At 40.5% G+C, this 14,805-nt stretch overlaps 1 protein-coding gene across 1 annotated transcript; it reads left to right on the top strand.

The window, feature by feature from the left end:
- The first annotated feature begins 5,038 nt into the window (after positions 1 to 5,038).
- Positions 5,039 to 14,805, top strand: LOC127762205 (uncharacterized). The gene is made up of 10 exons (XM_052286619.1): positions 5,039 to 6,429; positions 7,165 to 7,641; positions 7,716 to 8,017; positions 9,375 to 10,106; positions 10,201 to 10,479; positions 10,689 to 10,850; positions 10,944 to 11,879; positions 11,968 to 12,183; positions 13,115 to 13,375; positions 14,042 to 14,805. The coding sequence occupies exons 1-10, from the start codon at positions 5,136 to 5,138 to the stop codon at positions 14,390 to 14,392; spliced, it is 5,010 nt and encodes a 1,669-aa protein (XP_052142579.1). The 5' UTR covers positions 5,039 to 5,135; the 3' UTR covers positions 14,393 to 14,805.

The following is a 14,805-nucleotide window of genomic DNA, read 5'->3' as shown; positions in this document are numbered from 1 at the left end:
GAGCTAGTACTAGTTTTTTTTTTTTAACTGGTAAAGCTTACGAGGACAAAAATGTATACCTAAATCTTACGGATCCTAGATCTCCGGATATGCTTCGTAATTTGTACTCTAGGTGCTTCTTTTCTAACTCCGGCGACCTTCTCTTCTTCTCCGACGCTGGCGATAACCCAAACTCCAGCAGAGGACCATCGGGGGAACTCACCTCCCTCGTGGTCCGAAGCTTGCAGAGCCATCGACCGGGGGACATACTTCGCGGTGGAGCTGCGTTGGAGCTATGGCGTCGTCGTCGATGACGTTGCTTCTGCCTCTCCTTTCTCAGATGCGTGGACAACAAAAAAAATACCGCCGGATTCCTTGCTTGAAACAGTGCTTGACCACGTGACGTGACATGCGGCGCGGGGCTGTGTTATCTGGGCCAGGATGCGTGAACAGTAGTTGGGTGCACGAATCTTGAACAAAATCCAACGGGCCAAGAAAGGGCTGACAAACAAAAATAAATTAGCAGGCGACCAGTTAGCAATTCCCTTTTTTTTTATGATGACCGGTGTATAGTAATACTTAGAGAAAAAAATGCAACAATCTAGGTTAGGGATTGTGTCGGTGAAAAACTTTTTAGAACATTAGCAGTCACTAATTGCCGCTCCACGCACCGCCACCGCCGCTCTTTCTCCATGAGCCACCATCGTTCCTCCTCTCTATCTTTGCATGCGCACCCACACCCTCTAATTTCCGACATGTCTTTGCACCTTCTGTATCGTCATGCACACTATTGTTATGGTCGTCGTTGAGGTCAGGGGTGCTAGGCTTGCAGGGACTCGGGGAGGTAGGAACCGACCAGACGGAAAGCGGACATGCTAGATCCGGGCTATTCCTTGTTGGATCTGGCGTTTCCCTAACTGTCGGAGGGAAAAAGAAGAGAGAGAGAGAGAGTTAGTGTGCGGAGTGGTTGCAGAGTGCAGAGTCACTGAAATTGGAGATGGATATTATGGGATGGTCCAAATTGAAATGTAAAGTTAGCTGTTATGTAAATGAAAAGAATTGTTAAAGAATGATATAAAATGAAAACTTTGAAGAATACATAGTACAAACTTTAATTTACTCTTTTATTCTCTACCACGATTAAAGATGAGTTGTCTATTAGTCTTGTGATATGCTAAGCATGGTTGGATTGGTGTACTTAGCTTTTACTAATGATCTCATGATATGTTGATGCGTGACGATACGGATTTCTACCAACATTGGTTGATTAATTATGGTTAGATAGATTCAACTAAAAAAGATAAAAATAATACCATCAATTTTGCTCAATAATAAAGCATTCGATTGTGGTATTCTTTTCTCACTGCATGATATATGATGACTATCTCTTATCAGTATGTATATAGCTATATTGGTATTTCCCTAATTCTTTCATATTGTTTTTTTTTATTTTTTACATATATGCTAATCTTGACTGATATTTTTTTTCTCATACTAAATAGATAATAAATCATTTTCCCCTTTTCTCCTATAAAACGGGAATAGTGCATTTAAAATATATTATAAGTGTATGTAATTTAATGTGTAAGATATGGACTTACAGCATAAGATTTAACTTTTACTAAAACTGTCGCACCACAGTAGATAGGCAGTTAAGTGAAAAACCATAAAAATAGAGAAAATCTATAAAAAAATATAAGGTAGGTTGTGTGCGTGACAAAGGCTTTTGGCGGGGACGAAGCCGGCCATGTCTACGACGTAGATGAGGAGTAACGCACAACTCCGATGAGAGGAGGATGAGGAGATAAGGTGAAACCGTTACGCGAGAGCTTGTGAGAACAGCGAAGATGAGAGGGTGTTTTGGTCCTACTCTACTTCAATTTTCGTTTTTTTACTTGAAACCAATGTTCTTAAACATTAAAACCCATGGAAGTACTAAATTTATTCAATTAGAATTTTGAAGTTTTGATACAATAACTCTCATTTGAAAAACATAAAAATATTTTAATGTTGATTTTTATTTATTCATAATATTATGGTTTTGTTAGCTATTATTGTTATGTTTTAATATAGCAATACTACTCAAAGTTGCACAACAAAGACATAAAAAAATTAATCGTGTAATATGTACATAGGAGCCTTTTTGGAAGGAAATTCGATATGAAATATATAGCCCTCTCATTGTTTGCTCAACGGCTGATAAACCGTGGAAAAATGAATGAAGCAACCAAATATAACTTATAGATAAAACTTTCATAGATGTATTCTTAGCGATTGAAAAGCCCATGTTGAAAACTAAACTACAACAAAGAAAATCCTAAAATCTAACTTCCAGAAAATTAAATTTTGCATGCGACTTGTGGCTGATAAGCCAACGGGTAAATGATGGAGCTGATATTTTTTTGTTTTTGTGTTTGAAAATGTTTATGACAAGTTAACTTGAATATTTATATATTTTTTAAGTTTCAATTTGTTTATGATTGCTATGTCACTTAAAGATTTGTCAACCTGTTGCCGATTTAGGTGTTATATGAGACACACAACTTGTCGACGTTTGAGGTCATGACTACGGTATTTATATGGTATGGGGATCCTCGGTACCAGGTTATATGCGAGATTGAGGTAAAAGAGATGGGGACAAGGATTTTTATACAGATTCGGGCTCCTTACTGTCAAATAATAGCCCTACATCTTGTTGGCCGAAGCCGGTGTTGCTCTTTATTCATTTGGATCACACAAGTACAATATTTGGAATAACCTATCTAGCTGTCTTCAACTTGGCAGCATGGATAACCAACTCGTAGTCGATGACGGGGTAGTCTTCCTCCTTGAATATGAACTCGTCGAGATCAGAGATGGTGCTAGATCCCTCTTGCTGGCCTCCATAGGCACCGGATGGGGAATGTCTAGGCTAATCTCTGATGGATCTAGCGGCGTGTGTTGGCTTGTGGCTTATCCCTCTCCTCATAGGAGAGCTTGTATTTATACCCATAGATTCCCCCTGTCCAAGTAGAACTAGGGAGACCAATATGGATACAATCCGAGTAGTACTTGCCGTTTCTATATAGAACTCTATTTGTCCTTCTTTATCCGGATCTCCTTCTATACACAAGGTATGATTCCGTATAAGACATGGTATGTGGTGGGCCCTGCCGAGCTTAGTCAACTACTATTAGGTATGTGGTATCCATAACCATGACACAATTATAAACCGATAAAACATGTGGTAGCTAGAATGAGTTTTATCGGATATGACCATTTTCTTGAAGCAAAGTTAAATTAGTACATGATTCTTACAAAAATAAATTACTTTTAAAAAGGAATGGGTTGCTAATTTTCGGTGCACAACAATTATGATCACAATTGAAACATATACACCTAAACACCGAAAAGACAAACATAGAATTTAACTATTTCCATCTATACATTACACATATAGGTTTAAGTTTTTAATGTCATTAAGAGCATCTCCAGCCGAGCGGCCCTCCATCCTACGCCGACGTAGCTCTGCCAGTAGCGGCAGGGATGACGTGGCTTCCCCGGCTCAACTCGATCAGGCTTCTCGTCGATGAGTAGATGTAGGGCGTGGCATTGCAGCCTCGTCCCCAAGTGTCCCGCTAGTCCTCTATCCCACCGCTTCCCGAGCAGCCGAGCAGGACACAGCGGTAGCCTTTATCGTCACTTGTAGCTGGTAGCGATGATTTGTTTCTATTTGTAATGCACTAAAATTTGTTTTCTTCCTTTGGAAAATAGAGATTTTATCTTTGCTTATTTGTAGGGATTGAGATTTAAGGGGATATGATGCTTTTGTTTAGCAATAACCCATATAAAGACCTATAAGAAAATACAGGGGATATATTTTAGGAACGTATTACTAGAAATACAGCTAGCACCAACTTTCAACCTTCTTTCTTAGATGTTGCGACAATTGTATTGCACTTCTTTGTTGATGTAACCATATACAAATATACGCACGGGTCAACCCCCAACATTTTTTTTAACATCATGTATGCCATTCACTCAAAACTCATAGCTTAGCTTTGTGCACATCAATAGCTTACAACTAAGTAGAGGTAATTATTGTTGCTATCTATGTTTGGTTTTATCTTAAAAATAAAATATTGTAAATCATAAAGCGACTTTGAACAATCGAGACAACATCACTAATGGCTTAAGGTTTTAATGCTTGAGCTAGCACCAACCTTGTGACAACCTAGCATATGTAACTTTTTTCAGCGGAAAAATTCCTTATGTATCCAATCAAAACATGTAGTTTTGTATATATTAATTAACTTACAACTTAGTACTTATCATTGTTACATTGCATGCTTGAATTACCTTAATAAGCAACCTTAATAAACATTTAAACTATAGTCTATAAAACAACTTAGAGCAAACTAGAAACTACCATCAATGCTTGGAAAATATCATACCTCACCCTGTTTCCGGCTTTCCCATAAAAAAAGAGAAAAGCATTCCAAAAAAACTTCCATTTTCTTAGCTAGCTTAGCCAAACATACCAACTGGTATCAATCCAAGACAAATAAAACTATTTTCTTAACAGGATCATGTATGTCATTCACTTAAATTTTGCAGATTTACGCAAATTAATTAAATTGCATGCAAGCACCATTTATTAGTACCATCTATGTTTAGATTTACCTTAATAAAATGCTATAGACCATAAAGTAAATTTGAATAAGTAAGAATACATCACTAGTGGCTTAAGGATTTAATGTTTGAGATAGCACCAATCTCGTGATAACTCATACTTTTCTCCCAGGGCAAAAATTACAAATACATCCAATCAAAACTATTATAGTTTATAGGTAAAAAACTATTAGTTTATGTATATTAATTAATTTATATCTAAGTATCTATCACTGACTGGGAATATATCCGAATAAACCTTACAAACCGTATAATATGTAAAGCAACCTTAAACAAAACCATGTATTTTAGCATCACTGGTTGGAAAGCATCAGCAGCAGCCTCATCACCTCATCAAAGCCTCTGTTCCTGGCTTCCTGCCTGCCGCAGGACCAAGGAAAACCCAAACCATCACCCCCCAGAAAAAAAAAAAAAAGAGAGAAAAGCATCCCAAAAAAACAATCAGAGAGAGGAGAGGAGGAAAAAAAAAAAATCCCCAATCCTCCATGAAGCCCACCACTCCCTCCCCTCCCGCCGCCGCCGCGGCGGCGGCGGCGGCGGCCGACGACCCTTCCCCGTCGGCGTCGGACTCCCCGTTGGCCACGTTCTCCGTCGAGCGGCGCGGCGACGCCTCCGCGTCGTGCCGGTGGACGCTCCCGGACTTCCCCCGCACCCGCGCCCGCACCTTCTACAGCCGCTACTTCGAGGTGGGCGGCTTCGACTGCCGCCTCCTCCTCTACCCGCGCGGCGACTCGCAGGCGCTCCCGGGCTACCTCTCCCTCTACCTCCAGGTGCTCGACCCCAAAACCCCGACGTCGTCGTCGTCCGCCACCACCACCTCCTCCTCCTCCAAATGGGAGTGCTTCCTCAGCTACCGCCTCTCCGTCGCCCACCCTTCCCCCGATCCCTCCAAGTCCCTGGCGCGCGACTCGTGGCACCGCTTCTCCTCCAAGAAGCGGTCGCACGGCTGGTGCGACTTCGCGCCGTCCGCCGCCGCCGCCTACCTCTTCCCGCCGCACGACTCCCTCGTCATCGCCGCCGACATATCGGTGCTCGCCGAGGCCGCCTCGTTCGCCGAGGCCGACGGCCGCTTCACCTGGAAGGTGCTCAACTTCGGCACCTTCCGGGAGATGGTCCGCACGCAGAAGATCATGAGCCCTGCCTTCTTCCCGGCGGCCAATGCCGGTGGGAGCGACTGCGGGCTCCGGATTAGTGTCTATCAGAGTAATGTATCTGGCGCGGACCATTTGTCGGTGTGTCTGGAGAGCAAGGAGCCCTTGGTGCAGGCAACATCAGGGTCCTCGGCATCAGCATTGCCGTCGAGTGCCGGGGGCAGCGGCGTGCCCGATGGTGACCGTGGGTGCTGGTGTCTTTTTCGTGTTTCGATCCTCAATCAGAAGCCAGGTGGGAGTCACATCCACAAAGACTCGTATGGCCGGTTTGGGGCTGACAATGCCAGCCTTGGGTGGGGAGATTACATAAAAATGGATGATTTTTTGGCTGCGGATGGGGGTTACCTGCTTGATGGTGCTGTGGTGTTTAGTGCTTCAGTGCATGTGATCAAGGAGTCAAACTCGTTCACTCGCAGCTTACCGATGATAGCAGGCATGAGTGGTGCTGGCAGTGGACGAGCTGGGGCTAGAAAGTCGGATGGACACTTTGGAAAGTTTGTGTGGAGGATTGAGAACTTCACAAGATTGAAGGAGCTGCTCAAGAAGCGAAAGATCACGGGTCTGTGCATCAAAAGCAGAAAGTTTCAGGTCGGGAATCGAGACTGCCGCCTTATTGTGTATCCACGGGGTAAGCATTCTAGCAAATGTTTTCTCCATACTCATCTGGTAGTTTGCAAGATCAACTTGTGGATTTCTGCTACATAAGTACATATACTGCTTATAGAGGCTAAACTTTGGTAACATACCCAGGCACACACATCACACACCTGATTGATTTAATCAGAACTATAACATAGCTAAATGTGTGGGTGCTTTTAACTGTTTGAAAATTTTGGAATCAAGGTTAAGTGGCCTGTGTAAATTGGAACCTGGAAATGGAAATGAGGTAAATCCCAAAAGATTAAAAAAAAAAAACTAGTTTAGCTACTGGCTAGTATGCCACTAAATAAATTAAGCAGCTTGGGTTTCACGTTTTTCGTTTTAATATATGATCAAATCCTGTTTATTAATTAAATGATACAAATGAATTGGTTTGTTGCATAAATCGTGCCAATTCTCCTCTCTTAGATGCAGCATATGGTCATTTGAACTCATCTTTTAAAAACTATAGATGCCCCAATTTTTGTTAAGTACATTTGTTTTATTAAGCAGGCTCGACATCTTCTAAAAACTGCAGATGCCACAATTTTTTGTCCTATTTATTGAGTTCTCTGCGAACGTATGGCTTCATTGCAATCTAATCGTTGTCACTTTCCTATCAAGTAGCTGTTGAGTATGGTTTACTTATAGTTATGTAACTGTATACTTTAAGAATGCGAATACTCATTCTGTCAGTTGGTTCTCTTAACATTTCTGTAATCAGGGCAGTCTCAACCGCCATGCAACCTGTCAGTGTTTTTAGAAGTGACAGATCCCCGGAATAGCAGTGAATGGAGCTGCTTTGTGAGCCATAGATTGTCTGTCATCAATCAGAAATTAGAGGAGAGGACAATAGTGAAAGAATCTCAGAACCGTTACTCTAAGTCAGCAAAGGATTGGGGATGGCGTGAATTTGTGACATTAACTGTCCTATTTGATCAGGATGCCGGTTTTCTTGTACAGGACACTGTTGTTTTTGCTGCAGAGGTTCTCATTCTGAAGGAAACTGCTACTATTCAAGAGCTTAGTGACGAAGATTCTGAAGCATGCAGTTCAGGTTCTGGATGTCAGATTGATTCTTTGCCAAAACGTCCATCATTCACGTGGAAGGTGGAAAATTTCTTATCCTTCAAGGATATTATGGAGACAAGAAAGATTTTTAGTAAATATTTCCAGGCTGGTGGTTGTGAGTTGCGTATAGGTAAAGGAAGTTACTTTTCATGTCTTGTGCCATGCATTTCTTGCATTTTGTGCTCATCTTCTCACAATTTGCAGGTGTATATGAGTCGTTTGATACGATCTGCATATACCTGGAAAGTGACCAGCCATCTGGGTTTGATCCTGATAAGAACTTTTGGGTACACTATAAGATGGCTATAATTAACCAGAAGAATTCTGCAAAAACGGTGTGTAAGGAATCATCAATCTGCACAAAAACATGGAACAATTCAGTTCTTCAGTTCATGAAGGTCTCAGACCTGTTGGACACTGATGCTGGTTTTCTTGTCCGGGACACTGTTGTTTTTGTTTGTGAAATCATAGACTGCTGTCCATGGTTTGATTTCTCTGATCTTGAGGTGAGATTGGATTTGCTGTTTTTCATGTGGCTTGTTCCTTTTTGCTTCCTGTGCTGGGTTGGGGTAAATATTGATGATAGTCATGATACTATTATAGTTACGCCAAATACATCCAAATTGCCTTCGTGTTGTATAGCATGCATGCTTCTAACCAAATGTTGTTGCAGTACAGTAAAATCCAATTGTTCATATCGAATGTGATTATGCAGCTTGACATTTGATATAACATATAACAGAGATCAAAAGAATAATAAGTTGAAAAAGCCTAGGATACTCATATTTTTTGGTGATTTGGGTCATATTGGATTAGTTTGCTTTTGGAATGTTTGGGAGTATAGTGACACAAGTCTTAGAAATGCTAACACACCTTTTTTGTATAGTATAGCTGAGATTAGTAAATAACAGGGATTGCACAAGCTGCATATATATATTTTTAATTTAGTGGATACATTATGATAAGAGATTAATAATGGAAGTTGACAACATGTAACAACTATAGTGCTCAATTTTTTGTGACGGGAATCATATATAGACATAGGCTATAATTTAAACTTCTGTGAAGAACTAGTGCTATATCATTTGATAATTAGGTGTATCTATTTAGTTGGAACAACACACAACTACAAAGGTGCATAGGTGAAATGTTCTTTTAAGCATTTTTACAGAAAAAAATAAATTGCAACACTGGTCAGATCGAATATTGTGTCCATTTTCCATTTATATGTACATTCTTCATTGAACTACCCAAAAATCCTAGGAAATCAAAAAAATGATTTCTTCAAATCCATTGTAGACAACAGGACTAAAGCACGACAGTATTCCATGCCAATGGATTTCAAAGTCTGGTGGCATTACTGACATGTCAATTTCAAAGTCCTTAAGAAGATGCCAGGTTCTGGGCACTATTAGGCTGTGCTCGTTTGTTTGGGTTGGGAACCCATTTGCTGCGCACGGAAAACGGAGCGGACCATTAGCGCGTGATTAATTAAGTATTAGCTAACTTTTTTTTTTCAAAAATGGATCAATATGATTTTTTTAAGCAACTTTCGTATAGAAACTTTTTGCAAAACACACACCGTTTAGTAGTTTGAAAAGCGTGCGCACGGAACACAAGGGAGCCGAGTTGGGAAAGTTGGGGAAAGAACTCAGCCTTAGTCAATATTCACTAGATTTAAGGACATAAGCATGAGTAGCAGTCCAGGTGTTCTTCTATTCGTTTTCCTGTATTCGGGTGGTAGCATAACATTATGGCCTTCTAGTCTTTTCCTATACTGTAGTATTGTACTTGGATAACTGTTGCTGTTCATGCCTGGTAGAAAAGCTCTCTGCATCTCTTATAGTAGTCACACAATTGCAGGTTTTGGCGTCAGATGACGACCAGGATGATTTGTCAACAGATCCTGATGACTTTATTGAGTCTGAAGACAGCGAGGATATGAGTGGTGATGAGGAAGATATGTTCCGAAACCTCCTCTCGAGAGCTGGGTTTTCTCTTACATATGGTGAAAACTATACTCAGCCGCAGGTTACTTTAAGAGAGAAAATTCTAACAGATGCTAGTGCAATTGCTGGATTTCTTACTGGTCTGCGTGTTTACCTCGATAACCCAGCAAAAGTAAAGCGCATGCTACTTCCTACCAAAGTATCCACCAGGGCTGGCGGAAAGAAAGATGTTTCAAAGTGCGACTCGAGTTCCACAAGCCTCATCAGTTTGCTGATGGGAGTTAGTGTCTTGAAGCAGGCTATCATAGACTTGCTTCTTGATATAATGGTTGAGTGCTGCCAACCTTCAGAAGAAAGACCAGCATATGTCTCATCCTCAGCAAGTTCCAAAACTTCTCCTGACTCGAATGGGGCTAGCTCTCCACCAGAGCTCAATGTTGAAGGTGAACTGACAGAATGTGCTTTCAGTAATAAGTATGAAAGGCTGAAACCTGGCAATGATGATATCCATCATAGGCTTTCTGTACAAAACACAGATAAGTGTACAAATGATATTCCTGCCAGAGTTTTAGAACAGTCCTGTTCTCCCCCTGAAGTATCTGGTGCTGATTTGCTAGAAGATGAAGGCTCTGACCAGGCTTCCAGGGTATGACTTAAAGTTTCCTATTATGGTCAGCTTCTTTTTTATCTTTCTTCTTTGATAACAATAATAAGTTGCTCTGCTGGATTTTTTTTTTCAGACAAAATGGCCAGAGCAATCAGAGGAGCTGTTAGGACTAATAGTTAGTTCATTGAGGGCACTGGACAGTGCTGTCCCACATGGGTGCCCTGAACCAAGAAGACGACCTCAGTCTGTCCAGAAAATTGCACTTGTACTAGAGAAATCTCCAAAGAAGCTTCAGCCAGATTTGGTTGCCCTTGTCCCAAAGTTGGTTGATAGTTCAGAACACTCTCTTGCCGCTTGTGCACTGTTAGATCATCTTCAAAAGCCAGATACTGAGCCTTCGTTGAGGTTACCGGTAAGATTTCCTATCTGTCACTATGTGAAAAAAAAATGTATTTACATTGTTTTTATTAACTAATGGCTACACATTTCTACATTTGTGTTTCTATATTGTGACTACAGTGTATCAGTATCTAAGGTTAGCTTATATAGTAGGCCAGTAAATGATTAAACATGCACGTGAACTCTGATACCTAATGTAGTTCTTTGTCTTTAACATCACAGGTTTTTAATGCTCTATCTGAGCTAGAATTCGATTGTGATATCTGGAAACAAGCATCTTTTCATGCACTCGAATTGTTGGCTGATTCAAATGATGAGCCACTTGTAGAGGCCATTACATATGTTCTCAAGGCAGCATCACAATGCCAGCATATTGCTCAAGCTGTATGTTTACCATCCAAGATTATGTTACTTTCCTATTTTTTAAAAATTATCTTCTCACTTTTCTTATTAGTGTGCCTTTCTTGTTCTCCATAGGCTAGAGCTGTCCGATGGAGACTAAAAGATCTGGGTACTGAAGTTCCCCTGTGTGTGCTTGATTTCTTGTCTAAAACAGTGCATAGCTGGTCAGATGTAGCTGATGCTTTGTTGAAGGATATTGATTCTGACTGTGAGCCTGATAGCAGTTGCCTCTCTATGTCCTGTAGTACTAGTAGTACAGACGAGTTTTCAGCTGAAGGGATGCATTCTTTGCAAGGTCAAGCTGTACATGGAAAAGATCATCTATCAGATGTTTTTATACTGATAGAAATGCTGTCGATACCCAGATTATTTGTTGAAGTTTCTCAGGTTTTGCAGAGGGCTTTATTGCGAGGAGCCTTTGGGCTGCAATTAGTAGCCATGGTGTTGGAAAGAAGGCATTCTCACAGGTTAAGTCTTAAGTCTGGGACTGGGACTATGGTGAATGATTCACAGAACAAGCAAGTTCTGTTAGACGGGCAGTTTGAACATTTGCCTGTCCAAGAAGATGATTTCACTTCAGTCCTTGCACTTGGTGAGGTATTATCTCTATCTACAGAAACCAGGGTGCAAGATTTTGTGCGGATGCTTTATGCTATCATTTTTAAGATATATACCGAGGATCATTATAGATATAGAATTCTGAAGGGTCTTGTTGAACGAGCAACAAATACTTCAGATAGCTGCCGAGCAGTTGACATAGATATGGATGTCTTGGTATTTCTTGTTAAGGAGGAATTTGGAATTGCTAGACCTGTTTTGAACATGTTGCGTGAGGTTGCTGAAGTTGCTCAAGCTGATCGTGCAAATCTTTGGCACCAAATATGTGCTACTGAAGATGAGAATATGCATTTGCGAGAAGACATGGATATGGAACAAACAAAATTCACTAAGGAAAAAGATGTGTTAATGCAACAACTAACTGAGTCAGAGGCAGCTAATGCGCATCTAAGGGTATTTCCTTGTCATTCAGCTGTTTGGCCGGACTATTGTTATCTATTTCTAGCCTAACCTTTTTCTTCTAATTTTCTTGTTATTGTAGTCTGAGCTAAAAGCTGAGAAGGATCGTTTTGTCCGGGAGAAGAAGGAACTTTCTGAGCAGATGCTGGAGATGGAGAATCAGTTGGAATGGGTACGATCAGAAAAAGATGAGCAAATTGTAAAGCTAACTGCTGATAAGAAAAATCTTCATGATCGTCTACATGAAGCAGAGACACAACTATCCCAGTTCAAAGCATGGAAACGCGAGGAACTAAAGGTTAGAGTGAACTACCATAAAGACAGCATGCAATACTTGTTCGCGACCAAAATGAACTGTCCACTTCTGAAGTTCTAGTGTTCATTTCTGTTGTTAGATGCTCTCTCTGTTCCATATTGCAAGTCATCTACACGTTTTTTCCTAAGTCAAACTTCTCTAATTTTGACCGAGTTCATAGGAAAATGTACCAACATCTGCAATAACAAATAAGTGCACTATCAAGACATATTTCATGGTGGATTTAATGAAACTAATTTGATGTTGTAAATGTTGGTGCATTTTTTTATAACCTCTGACAAAGTTTGACTTAGGACAAAACTAAAATGATTTGCAATATGGAACGAATGGAGTACCTTGAAATGATGCTAACTCTTTACAAAGTCTGTCTTATCCATACTGAATCCCATCTTTTGTTCTGCACTTCGATACTATTATAGATATATGTTACTCGTTATTCTCAACATGCCTGTGCACCTAGACCTTGGTTCTCTATATTATGCGAATACACTTTCTGGTTAATTTGGCATGCTCTTTTCAGAAGTTGTGGATCCACACCTTTACTTCTGGCACTTCCTACCTGCGATCTGTAGTTGCCACGAATCAAGATCCATACATTGATTTTTAACAATTCTTTCATGGCCACTGCAGCACCACACATTTCATGTCAAAGTTTGGAACTAGCACATAGTATCATAAGAATGTGATTCCAGCATGCCTTGAGGAGCAACCGATACCACTACACCACGTGCAGGATTATTCATGCATGATAAATTGCAAGTGCATGTTTTTTGGATATGAAAATCATATGGAGCAAGCCATTTTGGCTTTTTTTTTTGTGTTATCATTACCTTACATGTTACTACTGAAAGTTTTAGTGACATCAACTACATCAATGTTTTCCCATCAAAACTTATGTTTTTGCATGCTACAGAAAATAACCAAGGAGAAGAATGCTTTGGCAGAGAGGCTTAAGGGTGTTGAAGCTTCAAGGAAAAGGGTTGATGATGAATTCAAACGGTTTGTTGCTGAAGCACAGACTCGTGAAGAGATTCGGAAATCACTTGAAGGTGAAGTAAGAAGGCTGACTCAGACAGTTGGACAAACCGAGGGAGAAAAGAAAGAAAAAGAAGACCAAATTACTCGTTGTGAAGCTTACATAGATGGAATGGAGTCAAAACTACAAGTTTGCCAGGTCTTCCACCTTGCTAACTTTTTACGTTGCCAAAATAACTAGTAGTCCTAATATTAATTATAGAATTATTTTTCAATACCAAAGACACCCTTTATCTTTCTAGTAGAAAACTCCTTATGGCGCAGAGTTGTTTTCCACTTATTAAAATTAGTCATTAAAATAAAGTAATGTGGAGAACAGCAACTAAGTAATAGCCTTAATGTCTAATTATAGTTTATCTTAGTTTTAACCATGGATCAAATTTGGGTGCTCCACTTTTTTTTGGGTACCAGTTTGGAATGTTTTAACAACTACATTTCCACTTTATATTGGGAACGATTGGCCTAAATTCAACATTCTGTAAAGAGCATGCAAAAATGTTGAAAGTAGGTCATTCTACAGTTTATGTAGTAGATTGTACGGCGTTGAACCAACAGTCAACTGATAAATTGTGGCCTGCGTAACATTAAACGTGCAATTGCACGCATTTAAGGCATGTTTGCATTCAGTTTTTTATATTTCTGCTCTTAAATGATTAAATGATTTTGGAATGTTCAGTGGTATTTGTAAATCGTAATGATGAAAGAGCTCACCATATTTGTCACAATTCACTTTTTTCTTCTTTAATAACTTCCCCAGACCTTTCCACACTATATTTGATTTCTGACACATATCTTCCTATTGCAGCAATATATTCACACCCTGGAGACCTCAATTCAGGAAGAGATGGCACGGCATGCTCCCGTGTATGGTGTCGGCGTGGAAGCTTTATCACTGGATGAGCTTGAGACACTCACAAACATCCACGAGCGGGGTTTAAGACAGATACATGCAATTCAGCAAAGGAAAGGTAGCAGTCATCGCTTGAGTGCCCCTTCGCTCCCGCACGTCCCAGGTTTATACTCTTCGCCTCCTTCAATGGCAGTTGGTCTGCCGTCCTCGCTGATCCCCACATCGTCCGTAGCACCTAATGGTGCAGGCATCCATGGAAATGGCCACATGAATGGTTCCATGGGTAGCTGGTTCAATCCAACCTAATTCAGAGGATGCAGCACCGCAACACCGGTGTCCATTTTGTGCATCAATTCGACGTATCACATTTTGCCTGGCCGTATTTACCAGCTGCTGAGCAATCCAACGTGATACCCTTTTTGTCCTCGCCATTCGGTTTTGGCTTTTCTTGCTTGTATTTTGAACTGGTAGCGCCGTCGGCTTGATAGATCAAAGAGCGTTAAGGGGGTTTCCGCATGGAATAAGTTGTAATAATCAAGATAATCCGATGGAACTACCAGGTATTCAGGTGCAAGTGGGAAAGCTGTCGAAATGGTTGATATCACCAATTGCTTGGTTATTTCTAAAAGCATTGGGATTTTTTTTTGTTCAAACTTCTGGAAAGGTGCAACATGAGAAAAGTATTCCAGTTTCCATAGGCATGTCTGCCTGTTCTTTTA

Source organism: Oryza glaberrima, chromosome 2 (genome assembly GCF_000147395.1).
Source record: "Oryza glaberrima chromosome 2, OglaRS2, whole genome shotgun sequence".
Lineage (NCBI taxonomy): Eukaryota > Viridiplantae > Streptophyta > Magnoliopsida > Poales > Poaceae > Oryza > Oryza glaberrima.
Note: the sequence above shows the minus strand (reverse complement) of the source record. Positions and strands in the feature narration are given on the sequence as shown.